Source organism: Cherax quadricarinatus, chromosome 14 (genome assembly GCF_038502225.1).
Source record: "Cherax quadricarinatus isolate ZL_2023a chromosome 14, ASM3850222v1, whole genome shotgun sequence".
Classification (NCBI taxonomy): domain Eukaryota; kingdom Metazoa; phylum Arthropoda; class Malacostraca; order Decapoda; family Parastacidae; genus Cherax; species Cherax quadricarinatus.
The window spans coordinates 6,003,243-6,022,613 of record NC_091305.1 but is presented as its reverse complement, the minus strand read 5'-3'; the positions used below and the strand labels follow the sequence as shown (position 1 = coordinate 6,022,613).

The 19,371-nt window shown below is 39.5% G+C and overlaps 1 protein-coding gene across 8 annotated transcripts in view; it reads right to left on the bottom strand.

The window, feature by feature from the left end:
- Nucleotides 1-3,483, bottom strand: part of LOC128695704 (carboxypeptidase D) — a 246,567-nt gene extending 243,084 nt beyond the window's left edge. For all 8 annotated transcript variants that reach the window (XR_011391986.1, XR_011391985.1, XR_011391987.1 and 5 more), the window contains exon 1: nt 2,379-3,483. Coding sequence is in view for 5 of the 8 variants with exons in the window: in XM_053786545.2 (XP_053642520.1) it covers nt 2,379-2,389 (11 nt within the window). In the remaining 3 variants the exon portion in view is untranslated. The remainder of the gene's footprint in view (nt 1-2,378) is intronic.
- Between the last annotated feature and the right edge of the window lie 15,888 nt (nt 3,484-19,371).

Here is a 19,371-nt window from a genome sequence, read left to right as displayed (position 1 = left end):
CCATTTAGGATCATTTTTGTTTGATCTGATTTCCCTATTTGGAACATAATTTGACTGAGCAGCTAGAACTATGCCCTGGAAAGCGTTATATCGGCAACCATCACCACCTACCTGACCCTTAGTCAGGTCATTCCAGTTCAGCCCACCTAAGTAATTTTTCAGTCCTATGAAATCAGCCAAGCGAAAGTCAGGGACGGAGACTTGATTGCCATTATTAGGGGAATTCCATGATATATTAAAACTGAGTGATTTGTGATCACTTTCCCCAAGCTCATCATTAACCTCAAGATTATTAATTAGTGTTTCCCTACTGGCAAGAACCAAGTCAAGGAGGTTATTTCCCCTAGTTGGCTCTGTCACAAACTGTTTTAAAAAACAATCCTGGATCGTATCAAGAAAGTCACCTGACTCTAAATTTCCTGTCAAATTGCTCCAGTCAATCTGTCTATAGTTGAAATCTCCCATTAGCACAACATTTTCGTATGTAGATGCCTTACGAATTTCGTCCCATAGAAGTTTACTGCACTCCCTATCAAGATTTGGGGCCCTGTAAATCACACCCAAAATTAGTTTTTCTCGGCCCTCGAGAAGCTGTAACCAAACAGATTCAGTGGCTGACGCTTCTAATTTAATATCTTGTCTAACACAACAATTTAAATTGTCTCTGACATACATCGCTACTCCACCACCTTTCCTGTTGACCCTGTCAATGTGGAATAATTTATAGCCTTGTATGTGACATTCAGAGGGCATCTCTCTATCTTTCAGATTGAGCCAGGTCTCTGTTATAGCAATAATATATATACATATATATATATACATACATATATATATACATATATATATATATACATATATATATTATATATAAATATATATATATATATATATATATATATATATATATATATATATATATATATACATATATATATATATATATATATATATATATATATATATATATATATATATATATATATATATATATATATATATATATATATACATATATATATATGCATATATATAATATATATATATATATATATATATATATATATATATATATATATATATATAAATATAATATATATAAAATATATAATATAAATATAATATATAATATATATATATATATATATATATATATATATATATATATATATATATATATATGTGTGTGTGTGTGTGTGTGTGTGTGTGTGTGTGTGTGTGTGTGTGTGTGTGTGTGTGTGTGTGTGTGTGTGTGTGTGTGTGTGTGTGTGTGTATATATAAGGATCCGAGACTGGTAACCCCGTACCCCATAACTCCAGCTCCCTGTACCTCAAGAGGCTGAGGAGCTGTAGCTCAGATCCCATTCAGAAACCTAGAGGCTGTTGGATTTCTCTCAGGAGGTCCAAGAGCTGGAAATCAATACATTCTATACACCTCAACATATCACGAAGGTAAGACTGACAACACACACCTCAGCATCTCACGAAGATAACAAGAGTGACATCATACTCCTCAACACGTCTCGAAGATAACAAGAGTGACATCATACTCCTCAACACGTCTCGAAGATAACAAGAGTGACAGCATACTCCTCAACACGTCTCGAAGATAACAAGAGTGACAGTGTCTCGAAGATAACAAGTGACATCATACTCCTCAACACGTCTCGAAGATAACAAGAGTGACAACATACTCCTCAACACGTCTCGAAGATAACAAGAGTGACAACATACTCCTCAACACGTCTCGAAGATAACAAGAGTGACAACATACTCCTCAACACGTCTCGAAGATAACAAGAGTGACAACATACTCCTCAACACGTCTCGAAGATAACAAGAGTGACAACATACTCCTCAACACGTCTCGAAGATAACAAGAGTGACAGCATACTCCTCAACACGTCTCGAAGATAAACAAGATAGGCAACATATTCCCTTAAGACCTGAAATGGTCGCTTAAACTGATTCAATTTGCTGAAGTATAAGCTACAAATGATGTCAGAAGCTTACTAAAGCTAAGAAGAAGAAAGATTACTAACTCAAGAAAACCACGTTCTGTAATATAACATATTTCGGCTAAGTTCTCACCTGGCATTGAACCCACAACAGTGGACTAACCCCCAGGTATCTGTTAACTGCTAAATGCTCCAAGTATCTGTTAACTGCTAGATTCTTCTGTTATCTGTTAACTACTAGATTCTCCAGGCATCTATTAACTGCTAGATGGAGAGGAGTGTGACTGATGACAGTGATACAGTTACTTTTAATGATAAAATAATTAATAAAAACACGAGTGCACTGGACTGACGAACACGTCAGGAAAGTGAGAATAAGTAACAAGGTGAGAGGGACGTATACCAAACAGGTGCACCACTCACCTGGTCTCCATGCTGGCCCCGGCGCACCTCTCAATTATTCCTCAGCTGCCGCCCACCAGCCCTCTCATCTCACGCCCCAGCCACCTTCTGGCTGACAAGGTAACCCTTCCCTGCTCGGTCTGGGCTTCGGGTTGTCAGTGATGGTCTCTGTTGGCCTTTCCAAACTTGCTACTTGTATGCCTTGAATTCTGATGCTCTCGGTGATTTCTGATGGTGTGAAGAATGTCGTGATAGCCTATAGTTTATCTTAACAGTTCTTCGCTACCACATGTAGTTGTAAGATGTGTTTGAGAGTCAGCGTTGCTTCTTCCAGTTCAATAAGAAACTCTGTCATTGGAATGTTTTATGAAAGCTTCACGGTATCAAAGATGAGGAAGTGTATTGCATTATAACGGGGGTTCAGCATCATCATCTGCTTCGTTGTTTCATAATGGTTATCACAGTCAAGTTGGCAGTACAGTCAACGCTCATATATGACAGTTATATAAGGCTTTATTGTTAACAATTGTGCCACTCATAAAGAACAGTAAAGTCATGTGTTTTGCATCGGTTTCAACGGAGAAAGTTATAGATTACCTCCGGTAATAGCTGAAGTAACATTTATTTGAATATAACAATAACTCGGGACTAACAGCGCTTCAAAAATTTAAAGGGCATATAAACAGCTCTAAACTCGAAAGGGCAGTGAGATTCCCCAAATGTTTTACAGATACATAACTATGAGTCTGAGAGCAGCTGTCTGTGATGGTGCCAACTGTGAGCACCGCTGCCATGCGCCACTATGAGAGTCGATGCGAGCAGCTGGTTGTGATGGTTCTATCTGTGAGCACCGCTGGCAGCATACCCTCTTTAACAGCTGTGTTCTCTCAACCTCACCACTCGAGCTTCACTCAACCTCTCCAATTGTCTTTGGCACCACAGTCAATAAATGAACATTTCAGTGTTTCTACAGAGGTTGAAGAGTGCGTTACTCTGACACCGAGATGGAGAGCCAGACTGCGAGGGGAGAGGAGCAGAGACGAGGCCTGTGTGGACGAGTGAGGGAAGTGGGAGAGACGCTGCCGTCCTTCTCCAGTCCTGGCCAGCAACTAGTTGGTGGGGGTGCCAACCAGGGATGCTACTGCTGCCACAGCCTCCACACACACACACACACTCAAGGGGTCAAAACTGGAAGCTGAAGATTCAGATGAGTCACAGGGATGTTAGGAAGTATTTCTTCAGCCATAGAGCAGACAAGAAGTGGAACAATCTGCAGAGTAATGTAGTGGAGGCAGGATCCATACATAAAGCTCATGGAGCAGGGAGTGGACCTAGTAGTGACCAGCAAGGTAGGGTCAGGAGCTGTGAATCGACCCCTGCAACCACAAATAGGTAAGTACACACATACGCAAGCAGAGTACAGGCTAGGGGGCCAAAGACTGCAAACCTCACTCAAGGAAAAGAATCTTAGGGTGAGTATAATACCGAACACATATCCTGAGGCGCACATCAACCAAATAACTGCTGCAGCATGGAAATATAAATACAAATTCAGTATATTTCTTAAGTCAGAGAGTTGTCAGGAAGTGGAATAGTTTGGTGAGTGATGTAGTGGAGGTAGGATCCATACATATCTTTAAGAAGAGGTATGATAAAACTCATGGAGCAGGGAAAGAGTGGACTTCGTGGCGACCAGTGAGGAGGCGGGATCAGGAGCTATGAATCGACCCTGCAACCACAATTAGGTGAGTACACACGCACATACACCAACACACTTGACAAGGAGAGCTAAGGAGCTGTGAGGGGAGAGTACAGGAGTTGAACCTGATGACTGAGGATAGAAGGACCAGGACAGACATAACGATGTACAAAATACTGAGACGTACTGATGGGGAGGACAGGAACCGACTGTTTCAGAGATGTGTATGCAGGCCGTATTAATTGTTTCCACAATGTGTTTCACCACCAAGGGTGAACCTGACTACTTAATAAACCCTCAAAATGAGTTCAGGAAGGTTAAACAAAACAAACACTTAAGAAAATGGTTTATTACACTAAGGGACATATAGGTATATATGTATGTGAGTACATTAAAATTGAACAGCGCTTATTAGCGAACAAAACACAGTGTTCTACCTCTCATCTGAAAAACATAGTATCGTGTAGTTTCTAATTAAAAAAAATGAATACTTACAGTGTACACTGTGGAGCAACATACCATATTTTACAGCCTATAAGGCGTATTGACATATTGAATTGGTTCTTGATTTATTTAGTAATTTTTTTAGTAATTTAAGCATACAAACAGAGGTACAAAAAATACAGGTAAGAGCAGCATGCCAAAGCCACTTATATGCAAAGCATTACAGGCTGGCTTAAAATTAACTTAAGATTAACTAAGCAATGATGAAATCAGTGATAAAACATTATTGTAAACAGATAACTATAAAGCACAAATGAGTATTACAAAGACAGGTCATATGGTTGCATGCATTGCTGTACATTCAGTCGAATGGAGTATTCTGTTAGGTAGTGTATTTAAAAAAATAATAAAGTTAGATTGGGTCCTAGGTTTAACATTTGTGTGATATAATTGTGAGTAACATTTTGGATACACAATTTATAAGGTTCAGTTATTCAGTATTTATTTGGTTTTGAGTGAGTAAGTGATCTTTGAGAAGAGACTTGAATTTATAAACAGGTAGTGTTTCTTTTATATTTACAGGTAATGAATTCCAGATTTTAGGGCCTTTTATGTGCATTGAGTTTTTGCATAGCGTGAGATGGACACGAGGAACATCAAAGAGTGATCTGTGCCTTGTGTTATGGTCATGTGTTCTGTTGAGGTTGGCAAGGAGATGTTTGAGGGGAGGGTTAATATCAGAGTTAAGTGTTCTATGTATGTAATAGGTGCAATAATAAGTATGGATGTTTTGTATGGTGAGTAGGTTGAGTGTTTTGAATATTGGTGAGTGTGTTGCCTGTAGTGAGAATTTGTTATCATTCTAACTGCAGCCTTTTGTTGGGTAATTAGTGGTCTGAGATGGTTAATTGTTGTTGAGCCCCATGCACAAATTCCATAGGTGAGATAGGGGTAAATAAGAGAGTGATAAAGGGCCAGGAGGGCTGACTGTGGAACATAGTACCGTATCTTCGATAGTATGCCTACAGTCTTGAAGATTTTCTTAGAAATTTGTTGTATATGTGTATGAAATTTGAGTCTATTATCGAGGTGGATTCCTAGGAATTTTCCCTCTGTTAGCTTTGTGATAGGTGATCCGTTTATCGTTATGTTAAGAGGTACATCTGTAGCTCTGCTACCAAACTGAATGAAGTAGGTTTTGTCAATGTTTAGTGTAAGTTTGTTAGTCCTCATCCAGGTAGATATTTTCTGTAATTCGGTGTTTACAGTATTGGCTAGCGTGATTGGGCTCGGGTGAGAGAAGACGTATGTAGTGTCATCTGCAAAAAGTGTGGGTTTGAGTAATTGCGAAGCATTTGGTAGGTCATTTATGTATAGGAGAAAGAGAAGAGGGCCAAGGACACTTCCCTGTGGGACACCAACTGTAATTGGTTGTGCGGAAGAGCTTGCCCCATTTGCGTACACATATTGGCTTCTGTTGCTGAGGTAAGACTTGAGGTAGTTGAGGGAGTGCCCTCTAATACCATAGTGTGACAATTTTACGTGGAGCAAGTCATGGTCAACTGTATCAAAAGCTTTACGTAAGTCAATGAAGATCCCCAGTGGGACTTCTTTTTTCTCTATTGCAGTGTATATATGTTCTAGCATGTGTATAATATTCAAAGTTTATTCTCTATAAAGATTACAATGCTGGATTTACAGAATTTGGTTGTTGTGTGGTTTACATGTAGTTAAATAATGATTACAGAGTGTACCACTAGAACGCCTAGCATGGCTAGGCATTTCGGGCAGACTTAGTTTAATTCTTTATTTTAAAATATTACAAATTATGAGGTAAGTTGGTATTATGGCTAAGTGACTAAATACTAGTTTGTGAGTTTAGCAATGTGAATGCTTTTGTTTTGGCACAGTACATAGTTTCAGTATTGGAGTATCATAGGATTCATTATTTTAAGATTGAGATTAATATTTCTGTTTATGGTCAAATGGGTGAGTGAGTGTAAGTGTGAACCACCAGGTGGTATTCGTGTAGTTAGTTGATGGGGTGTATCAGGGAGATAAGATGTTTTCTAATGGTAGTTTTGAAGGTGATGAATGTGTCTGCAGTTCTAGAGTTCTCAGGTAGGGTGTTCCAGATTTTAGGGCCTTTGACATACATTGATTTTTTGTAAAGGTTTAGTCGGACATGGGGAATGTCGTAGAGATGTTTGTGTCTGGTGTTATGCCTGTGGGTTCTGTCACAACTATCAAGAAAGCGTTTTAGGTCAAGGTTGATATTGGAGTTTAAGGTCCTGTAGATGTAGATTGCACAGTAGTAAGTGTGGATGTACTGAACAGGGAGTAAGTTTAGATCTATGAAGAGTGGGGGAGGGGTGTGTTGCCAGGGATGGGATTTAGTGATTATTCTTACTGCAGCTTTTTGTTGGGTTATTATTGGCTTTAGGTGTGTTGCTGCAGTTGATCCCCAAGCACAAATAGCATAGGTGAGGTATGGATAAATGAGTGGTATAGTGTGAGAAGGGCATTTTGCGGCACGTAGTATCGTATCTTGGAGAGGATCCCAACTGTTTTGGATACTTTTTTGGTTATGTGTTGGATATGGGTGCTGAAATTCAGGTTGTTGTCAAGGTATAGGCCTAGGAATTTGCCCTCATTATGTCTGGTAATTAGAGTGTTGTCGATCTTAATGTTAATTTGTGCATCTCCTGCTCTGCTACCAAACATAATATAGTAGGTTTTGGCATCATTAGTATATTTATTAGGCCTGAATCCAAATTGGCAGGGGCTGAGAATGTTTTGGGAGATGAGGTAGGAGTAGATTCGTTTATGAATTAATTTTTCGAAGATTTTTGAGAGAGGGTGTAAATTGGATATTGGCCTATAGTTATTCAACTCTGTTTGGTCTCCTCCTTTATGGATCGGGGTGACCCTTGCTATTTTGAGAACTGTAGGGAAGGTGGAGGATTCAATGGATTTGTTAAAGAGTGTTGCAATGATTGGTGATAGTACTTGTGACGCTTTTTTGTATATAAAGGGTGGTAAGGTGGCTCGGTGGCCTGGTGGCTAAAGCTCCCGCTTCACACACGGAGGGCCCGGGTTCGATTCCCGGCGGGTGGAAACATTTCGACACGTTTCCTTACACCTGTTGTCCTGTTCACCTAGCAGCAAATAGGTACCTGGGTGTTAGTCGACTGGTGTGGGTCGCATCCTGGGGGACAAGATTAAGGACCCCAATGGAAATAAGTTAGACAGTCCTCGATGACGCACTGACTTTCTTGGGTTATCCTGGGTGGCTAACCCCCCGGGGTTAAAAATCCGAACGAAATCTTATCTTATCTTAAGGTATTTAAATCTCCTGCCTTGTTTTTCAGTGCGTTGATAATAAGGGAGACTTCGTATGGGTTAGTCGGAGCTAGGAACAGTGTGTTCGGGTAGTTGCCAGTGAGGTAGTCATTTGGTGGGGTATCTGAGCTTGGGATTTTATTGGCAAGGTTTTGACCTATAGTGGAGAAGAAATCATTGAGTCTGTTTGCTGTTTCTGTTGGTGGGAGTTGGGGTTCATCTGATTTTGCTAATTTTATTTTGCTATGTCGTGATATCTTTTTTGTTCCCAGAATTTCTGATAGGGTCTTCCAGGTCTTTTTTATATCACCTCGTAAGTTGGATAATCTGTTCTCATAATACAATTTTTTTGCCCTTCTTATCAGGCTGGTTAGGATTGACGAGTAACGTTTTGTTTGGTCTCTGGTTATGTGACCCATTCTGTACTGTTTTTCATATCGGTGTTTTGTATTTATGGATTTGAGAATGCTGGGTGTTAGCCAGGGACTGTTCAGTCTCTTAGCTGTCATCTGTTTAGTTTTTTTTAGGGCAGTGCTTGTTATAAAGGTATTGGGTCTTTTTTAGAAAATTATTAAAACATTCGTCAATATCTGTATAGATTTCTAGCTCAGTGTGCCAGTCAATGTTTGTTACCGCTGTTGTGAAGTTATTAATGGCTGCCTCATTGTGAAGTCTGAAGGTGACTTTAGTAGTGTCTTGGGGTATTTTACCAAGAGTTGTTATGAGGAAAGTAGGGTAGTGGTCTGTGGTATTATCTGTAATTATGCCTGATTTTAAAGGGGATATGGTGTTGGTCCAGATGTGGTCAAGTAGGGAAACACTAGTCTCTGTAACTCTTGTAGGATTTGTTACTGTTGGTAGCAACATGCAGTTACTCATTGTGTTTGTGAATTCAGTAACGTGTGGGTCCTGGTCTTGCAGGAGATTTATATTGAAGTCACCTGAGAGTAGTAAGTGATCTTTGTTCATGCGTGCATCAGTTATCATACTTCCTAGGTTTTGACTAAATTGGCTAATGTTTGATTGTGGAACTCTGTAGATGCTTATCACTGTGAGAGGTTTTTGTAGGTATTTGGATTTGAATTTAGCTGTTATATATTCCCCATGTTCATCCCTTGTGCAAGTATTAGTGATACATTCTAGTTGGTCTTAGTATATAGCAGTGCCACCCCCTTGTTGGTCTGGCCTACAGTTGTGTATGGCTGTGTAACCAGGAATGGCATAGACATCTGTAGTATCAGGCTTTAGCCAGGTTTCAGTTAGTGTAATGATGGACATATTGGCATGCAAGGAATTTAGTAATGCTAGGAGGTCATCATAATGCTTGCTTAAAGATCTGATATTGTAGTTAAAGATAGTTATGTTGTTGTTGGCTCTGAGAAGTGCCTTTGATTGTTCTGCTGTGTAGTAATTACAGTAACTGTTTGAATCATTTAAGTCATTAAATAAGAGGTTGGTATCAGGATCAATGCTTGTAATCATAAGATTTGTAGTGAATCAATAGTTAGAATTAAGTAAAAAATAAAGTAAATATTCTAAAGCTAGTTTGGTAAGTGTGGAAATCTATGGAGACACATAAATTCCCATCAATGGCTAGTAAATGTTAAGTGTTTACTGTTTAACGTTGCATGCGTGGAATCACGTATGATTCTTTACCGTCTTAATGAATCCCAGACCAGACACTACCCTTCTTAACCAACCCTAAACTAGAAATAATTTGGGGATGTTTGAATATTCATTAAATAATATTAGGATATTAATATCAAGTCGTTACCTTAGGGGACTAAATTAGTAAATGAGGCAATTGGAGCCTTTAACATACGCTTCGCTGAGAAGTCTTCAGCGGAGCTCATGTTAAACATTCTTTATTTTAGCATGATACAATGTTTCTACAGGGATGGATCACATTTACGTGTGCATACAAAAAGTCCCTTAGTATTCAGAGAATTTCGGGCAAATTTAAGCCTATTGTGGAGGATTTTCACAAAAACACGATCTCGAAATAAATATTGCACCCACACTCGGGGTAGAACTTCTGGAATATAAACAAATTGAGACTTACCAAAGTTGATGTATCTTGGAGACTTGTAGGTCTCTAGCAGCACTGGGGTCCCAAACAACGTCCCTCCTTCAATGCCCACCGTCTCAGCTCCCCAACTAGCTCCGGGACCCTGGATTAGGAACATGGGGTTTCTGTATATTATAAAAATTTACGCCAGTAAAACTGAATTAAGTGGACCGTATAATTATGAATTTAAGTGAACTTGACTTAAGTATTTCGTTTTGTCTACTAGGTTATAATTCTTAATCAAATTATTCCATAGATAAAAATTATTGCATTCACCAATTTATTAAATTGGTGGTGCATCCTAATGCCTCCTCTGGCAGGATTACAAAAACATTAACCAATATAAAGTAACATTACCTGTTGTGTGGGTTGTAATATACACTGGAAGGCGAACCTGAAAGTTAAGACAAATGTGCAACATCTGGATATCTTTATTGTATGTAGACGTTTCGCCATCCATTGGCTTTATCAATACAGATTCTAGGACATAATTAGAAGACAGTAGAACTATATACAAAAGATGAGGTAATGAGTCCCTCAGCCTTGGAGTTAGTGTTGACAGCATCGTGGTGGTGGAGAACCTCGAGCAAAGATAAGGAGACTGGTGGTTATATAGGCGTCAGTGGATAGGGACGTGTAGCAGACGAGGTAGGCGGGATTCCTCAGTGGAAGTAGGTCCTACCCAAAGGGATGGGTTAGTTGTAGTAGCCGTGAAGGTCTTGTAGATGTCCTCTGAACCAAGATTCCATCAAACGATACCACGGGTGGAGATAGAACCCGCGATCAGAGTCTCAAAACTCCAGACCGTCGTGTTAGCCACTGGACCAGCTAGCCACAATAAGATTCACCCAACTAGGTATATTTCTACACCATAGGAAGGTTAGCATAGGCACCACTGTGGTGCCTGTGCTAACCTTCCTATGATGTAGAAATATACCTAGTTGGGTGAATCTTATTGTGGCTAGCTGGTCCAGTGGCTAACACGACGGTCTGGAGTTTTGAGACTCTCTGACCGCGGGTTCTATCTCCACCCGTGGTATCGTTTGTTTGCAATCGTGTCATTACTATTTCGTGAGTCAAGACTCCATAATGTTCCTGTGTCTGACAAATAGTACAAGAAAGGTGTAAAATACCGACAATATGAAATTTTCAGTTGTCGGTATTTTATACCTTTCTTGCACAAGGCGAATCTATTATAATAAAAAAGAGGCGCTAAACCCACTAGGATATGGCGAACCTAAATTATTGGAGAATACAAGCGGTGGTAGACTTGGCGTCCATTCCGTACCACATCATGTCTTCGTTAATATCATCATTATTTCTTCAATTTCCGTATATATGGAATCTTCCAAATGTATTTCTTGTTCACATATCTTATAGCACAAAATTCGCCCATTATCTATCAGTCACTATTAATTAGAGAAACATTCGCTAACTCGCCTGTCCGACCTCATTTCGTACCTCCATCTTTGTTGCTTTTCAGCTCTCCTATTTTGTACACATATGTTGACTCAAATTAAGTGATATTTTTGGGTGTGTAATATATTTTCCTTATCAGAATATTAATTCCCACAAAACTGCAATAACTCCACTTTGCTTAATTAACTTATTACACTATATAAGGAAATTATATTGAATATGTGGGTTCCCAGTGGCTTATCACCTTTCAAAAGTCACATTAACATTACACACCTGCATTATTATATAAACATTATTATCCCTACTAATTATTACATATAAATCATAGGAAAATTATCAAAATTTTCCAAACTTATATTAAGACTAAGGCAATAACTAATTGATTGTTTATATGCACGGCTTCTAAGAGGTTGTAACGATAAATTTAGGAATTTGAAGGAACACAAGAGAATTGAATAGCGTATTAATATATGCTATAACATTTATCGAGTTTAATTGTTTAAAGGATTACAACTTGGCATATGATTACAGGTAATGAGGATAGTAACATGTTTTGAACACATTCACTAGATTTAATGGTTTTGTTGATTACAGACAATATGAATAAGAATATATTGTTTTCCACATGCTTGTGGCAAAGACGCAATCATATTTCGCTGTTATTGGGATATGTTAGTGAAATTATTTTTTTTTTCTGTAATACGAAGGAAGGCACTGGTCAGAGAAATAGCAAACATGGAACCTAAGTTAAAGGAATCTTACAGGAGTCAAGAGACTCGGGAAGAACTAAAAGCCATAAATGAAACTGAAATAAGCTCAAAGTATTTATTTTCTTATGCCAAATCTAAGTCGAGAACAACATCCAGTATTGGGCCCTTACATAGACGAGATGGGTCCTATACAAATGACAGCGAGGAAATGAATTGAGCTACTAAAGCCCCAATATGACTCGGTTTTTAGCAAGCCTCTAACCAGACTTAGAGTCAAAGCCCTATCTGAATTTTTAATGAACGAGACACAGAATTTGGTAGATTCAATCCCATCTGATATTATCCTGGCACCAAATGACTTCGAAAAGGCGATAAATGACATGCCCATGCACTCTGCCCGAGGCCCAGACTCATGGAACTCCACGTTCATCAAGAACTGCAAGAAACCCTTATCATGTGCTTTTAACATCCTATGGAGAGGGAGCATGGACACTGGCAGAGGCGTCGCTAGAGTTGGTGTCACCCGGGGCAGCATCTTTGGTGTCACCCCCATGAAATTCAAGGGCGGGGGGACGAGGGGGGTAAACTCCAGTTACGTCACTACTACATGACCAGTGACTAATGTTTAACCATGAGAACGTTTAAGGGCCATAAACTGAACAGGAGAATATTTCAACTTTAATAATGATAAAATTAATAATCGTAGTAACATCGAAGAAACATAAACTCAAATACCACTTTGAGTACAGCCAACAGATCCTACATTTATTCATCTTCAACAATGCCAAAAAAAAAAAAATGAAAAATAAAGAAAAACATTGTAATATCAGAGACATACTAGTTCCAATTTGACCTTGAGTACAGGTAACATCTCAGTGTATCTGATCTTACATTTCTTTGCCTTCAGTTATGCAAAATCGTCTAACACATCATCAAAATCAAAGATTTTCCCAACATAGGCTTGTTTGTACTTCGTTAATATAAAATAGGCTATATAGAAACGAAGAATTCTTCTCTTATGTTGGTGCAGCACTGTTTTGGGCATTAGTGTCACCTTCTTTAGTCTCTATGGTGTCACCTGGGACGGCCCGCCCCCCCCCTAACGACGCCCCTGGGCACGGGTCGTCCCACAGCTGCTATAAACAACAGACATAGCCCCACTCCACAAAGGGGGCAGTAAAGCAACAGTAAAAAACTACAGACCGATAACACTAACATCCCATATCATAAAAATCTTTGAAAGGGTCCTGAGAAGCAAGGTCGCAACTCCTCTAGATACTCATCAGTTACACAACCCAGGGCAACATGGGTTCTGAGCAGGTCGCTCCTGTCTTTTCCAACTACTGGACCACTATGACAAGGTCCTGGATGCTTTAAAAGACAAACAAAACGCAGATGTAGTATACACAGACTTTGTAAAAGCCTTTCCCATCAGGGAGGGTTCCTTGATGTTGGTGAGGGGCTCTTGATTTAGGGAACTGGACCTGTGCTCCGGTTCCCGAATTAAGCCTGAATGTTTTTCACATCCCCCCCAGGCGCTGTATAATCCTACGGGTTTAGCGCTCCCCCTTGATTATAATAATAATAATGTAAAAGCCTTTCACAAGTGTGACCATGGTGTAATAACGCACAAAATGAGTGATAAAGGAATAACATGAAAAGTTGGTAGATGGATCTATAATTTTCTAACAAACACAACACAAATTATTATTATTACAATCAAGGGGGAAGCGCTAAACCCGGAGGATTATACAGCGCCTGGGGGGGGGGGGGTATGTGGAAGGCATTCAGGCTTAATTTGGGGAACTGGAGCACAGATCCAATTCCCTAAATCAAGAGCCCCTCACCAACATCAAGGAACCTTCCTTGAGGGGAACACAACACAAAGAGTAGAAGTAAACAGAGTAAAGTCCGAGGTGGCTAATGTGAAAAGTTCTGTTCCTCACCCTCATACCTGACAGACAGGGATGTAAGCCACAGCACCGTGTCTTCCTTTGCAGATGACACCCGAATTTGCATGACAGTGTCTTCCATTGCAGACACTGCAAGGCTCCAGGCGGACATCAACCAAATCTTTAAATGGTCCGCAGAAAACAATATGAAGTTCAATGATGAGGAATTTCAATTACTCCGATGTGGAAAACGTGAGGAAATTAAAACTATATCGGAGTATAAAACAAATTCCAACCACACAAAGGAGAGAAAAACCATAACACTGTATCAATCACATCTACTAGAAAAATGACAGAGGGATAATGAAAACCTTCAAAACTAGGGATGCCAAGCCCATGATGACACTCTTCAGGTCACTTGTTCTATCTAGGCTGGAATATTGCTGCACACTAACAGCACCTTTCAAGGCAGGTGAAATTGCTGACCTAGAAAATGTACAGAGAACCTTCACGGCACGCATAACGGAGATAAAACACCTCAATTACTGGGAACGCTTGAAATTCCTCAACCTGTACTCCCTAGATTATTATTATTACAATCAAGGGGGAAGCGCTAAACCCGGAGGATTATACAGCGCCTGGGGGGTGATGTGGAAGGCATTCAGGCTTAATTTTGAAATTCCTCAACCTGTACTCCCTAGAATGCAGGCGGGAGAGATACATGATTGGAAAATCCGAGAGGGATTACCAAATCTGCACACAAAAATCACTCCCTATGAAAGCAAAAGACTCGACAGACGATGCAACATCCCCCCAATGAAAAACAGGGGTGTCACTAGCACGATAAGAGACAACACAATAAGTGTCAGGGGCCCAACAATTAATATTTGCACCAATAACTCATAATAGTTGTGACCGGGTGTGGACATGTGAATTGCTCATTACTCTATAATTTGTTCATGATTGTAGTCATGTATAAACGTAAGTAAATTTACTTACATGATTCACTACCTTTGTAACTTGTGAGTTCATTATCTTTGTACCTTGTTCAGCTATCAAAACTCTGGGGCCCAGTCCCTGGACCCATTTTGTACCTCTGTAATCTTTTGACTACCGCCCACAGGATGGGTATGGGGTGCATAATAAACATATTAAGCTAACTAACAAGAAGTGTCAGGGGCCCAAGACTGTTCAACTGCCTCCCAGCACTGGACGCTGGACAGGCACCTAAAGTCAGTACCTGACCGGCCGGGCTGCGGTTCATACGTCGGTTTGTGTGCGGCCAACAGTAACAGCCTGATTGATCAGGCTCTAATCCACCCTGAAGCCTGGTCACAGACCGGGCTGCGGGGGCACTGACACCCGAAACCTTCTCCATGTATACTCCAGGTAGTTTTGAAGATGCTGGCAGAGAGAGTATCTCTGGAGATTTCTGGCAGAGTTCCAGATTTTGGATCCTTTTATGTACATTGAGTTTTTACAAAGATTAAGCCGGACATGGGGTATATCATAAAGATTTTTGAGTCTAGTATTATATCTACAGGTTCTGTTTCAACTATCAATGAAGTGCTTCAGATGAGGATTCATATTTAGTTTATTGTTCTTTATGTGTAGGATACACAGTAATAAGAGTGAATGTATACATCTTTGAAGGGCAGGGAAAGGAGGTGTTACCTGGCAGTAGACTATGTGAGTATTCCCCTTTTGTTGAGTTATTATTTACTTGAGGTGATTTACTGTTGTGGATCACCTGGCACAAGCAGCATAGGTGAGGTAAGGGTAGATTAGTGAGTATAATGTAAGTAATGGTGTTTGTGGTACATTAACATATCTTGGAGAGGATGCCAACTGTTTTGGACACTTTTTTGTGGTGTTGGATGTGGGTGTTGAATTTAGGATTTAGGCGAGAGAGGACAAAAGTTGTGTCGTCAGCAAAGAGAATAGGGCTAAGTTGTTGCGATACATTGGGAGGTCATTGATGTATAAAAGGAAGAGTAGGGGGCCAAAAACACTTCCTCGTGGAATGTCAATCTCCAGATTATTATAATTATTATAATCATGGGGAAGCGTTATACCCGTAGGATTATACAGCACCTGTGAAGGGGGGGATGGAATGTATTCAGGCTTAATTCAGGGAACTGGAGCACAGATCCAATTCCCTAGATTAAGAGCCCCTCACCAGCATCAAGGAACCTCCTTTGAGAGGTCCAATTTCCATAGGTCTTGATGATAAGGTTGTGTCCTTAACAGAGACACATATTGCTGTCTAGTTAGTAACATAATTGTTTGTTGGTACCATCCTCCTCTCGCATGTGACTGTTGAGTAGAAAAAGAAGCACTAAACCTACAAGGGTCATATAGCACGCACTGGGACAGCCACAGACTACACTCGGTTGAGCTAGGGAGACTCCATGCCATCGTAAGTTTGTTCCATTCTCTTTCGTGCATGGGGACCCTATTGGTCCTTCATTCCATTAGTATTAGCAAAGGAGGGTAGGCCAACAGACTTATGAGGTTAAAATCTGTGAAAAATTATTATTATTATTATTTTATTATTATGAGCAAATCACCTACAGGAGGTTTACATGGCTTTACCTGAATTATTACCTACAAGTAATTTGGGTGAGGTAAGTGGGACTTAAGTCACAGAGCTGCACTCCTTCGATTGCCCACTTCTACACCTCCTTCACAAAAAGCTAGACCTGATATTAAATTAATAATTATATTAAAACTAGCTACACTGGTAAAATTGTGATTAAGTGGACTGCATGAAATTAGGTTTGCTGGATGCACAAAAATATAACTATTAGTACAAAGAACTTTATATTACCACTTACCATTTAATTAATGTAGAAGGATGACACCAAAACACCTGCCTAACTATCTAGAACCTACACTGGCCAGCTAGGTCTAAATACAAAGACTGGAGTACTTCTCTGAGAGTTGTGATGACGATGACGCTGCATCATTCATTTTCCAATCTCACCACCCTATTATGGTGGTTTCGTAAGTTTCCTGTCCCACTTCTTCAGCAGGGGACATTAACACAAATTCCTATTACAAATTTAGGCCGATACTCCCCATTATGCCTCGGAAAATGCCGAACTATCAGAAAAATGTAGTCCAGTGTTCACCCATTAAATTCAATATGGCGTCTCCCCAGAGTTGCTCAGCCGTTCAACTACCTCCTCCCTCACTCAAAATTTCTCGAAGGGTCAAAGCAGCATCATATTTTATTACACAATTATTATATTAATCATTTATATGTTCTACATTCAGGAAATTTTGTAAAAAATTTCCACAGAATTGTTAATTTTACATCAGCCGCGTAAACAGTGTCGCCTCAGCCGAGCACCTCAAAGTTTCCAGAACAGGCACATTCTGGGGGGGAAAAATGCAGCACTTACTTCAAAATGGTAGTGGGCCAGTGACTGGTTGGTTGCTTATGCTCACAGCATAACTGAAAGAGGTGACCTTGCGCAGCTTGTTTGCTCCATAAGCCTCCAGCCACTATAACATGGCGGCCTATTTACCGATGGCTACTTTACAATTATTTACAACTGCTTATTACTTTCAGGTAATATGTAACTTATAATTTATTATAGTTACTAATCACTAAAAGTAACTTGGAAAACAGTAATTTACCGGTACCACAGCACTGGAACCACCAATTGCCTGTAACCTAAAAACCTATCCTTGTTTTCAACCTTGCACATATTAGGGTCAGTGGGATTTTCTGAGACTGAAAAAAAAAAACGAGTGCTTTATGTCACAAAATATGGTATGTATGCAGTGTACAAGATCACAAGATCCAAATAACCACGATACAGCCGGTTTGTTGAAAGGAAGAAAGAAGATGCATGGTACCCACTCTTGCATATATATATGTTGTGTACGGTTTAAGGGTTAATCAATATAAAATGTTTAAAACACACACAAAATAATATCAATCAACATAAAATGGGAGATTCTAAAGAAAAATTGCAAAGGTTAGTGGATGAGCTTGGGAGTGTGTGTAAAGGTAGAAAGTTCAAAGTGAACATAGAAAAGAGTAAGGTGATGAGGGTGTCAAATGATTTAGATAAAGAAAAATTGGATATCAAATTGGGGAGGAGGAGTATGGAAGAAGTGAATGCTTTCAGATACTTGGGAGTTGACGTGTCAGCGGATGGATTTATGAAGGATGAGGTTAATCATAGAATTGATGAGGGAAAAAAGGTGAGTGGTGCGTTGAGGTATACATGGAGACAAAAAACGTTATCTATGGAGTCAAAGAAGGGAATGTATGAAAGTTTAGTAGTACCAACACACTTATATGGGTGTGAAGCTTGGGTTGTGAATGCAGCAGCGAGGAGGTGGTTGGAGGCAGTGGAGATGTCCTGTCTAAGGGCAATGTGTGGTGTAAATATTATGCAGAAAATTTGGAGTGTGGAAATTAGGAGAAGGTGTGGGGTTAATAAAAGTATTAGTCAGAGGGCTGAAGAGGGGTTGTTGAGGTGGTTTGGTTGAGGCGGGGTAGGGGTCATCCTCGAAAAGGTTGAAGGGAGGGGGTAAAGGAAGTTTTGTGGGCGAGGGGCTTGGACTTCCAGCAAGCGTGCGTGAGCGTGTTCGATAGGAGTGAATGGAGACGAATGGTATTTGGGACCTGACGATCTGTTGGAGTGTGAGCAGGATAATATTTAGTGAAGGGATTCAGGGAAACCGGTTATTTTTATATAGCCGGACTTGAGTTCTGGAAATAGGAAGTACAATGCCTGCACTTTAAAGGAGGGGTTCAGGATATTAGCAGTTTGGAGGGATATGTTGTGTATCTTTATAGGTATATGCTTCTAAACTGTTGTGTTCTGAGCACCTCTGCAAAAACAGTGATTATGTGTGAGTGAGGTGAAAGCGTTGAATGATGATGAAAGTATTTTCTTTTTGGGGATTTTCTTTCTTTTTTGGGTCACCCTGCCTCGGTGGGAGACGGCCGACTTGGTAAAAAAAAAAAAAATGTTTAAGATATAAACAAAATAAAATTAATCAACATACCAGTATAATGTTTAAGGCATACACAAAACAATTCAAAGAATATTATTATATTTTATTATCTTACAAAGTAACAAATATAAGTTATATATAATATAGTTTTGGATTCTACAAATGACTTTGTTTACAATTATATTACTCACATTTCTGCTTCATCATCATCATCAATTTCAAAAAATCAAAGCTAAATGCAGAAGGGTCATTCAGCTGTTGAGTTTTACAAAAATTAATCTGTCTCTTTGTTGGGTCTGAAGTTTACCTCCATGAAACTATGGAGAAATTGCATTCACGTATAAATTCACATAATTATTTCTGAAACTAATTAGAATTATTAAACCTAAATCAGGACTAAATCTTTTGTGCATAAAATATATTTTAAAACATACATCATACAATAGACCTTCAATTGACA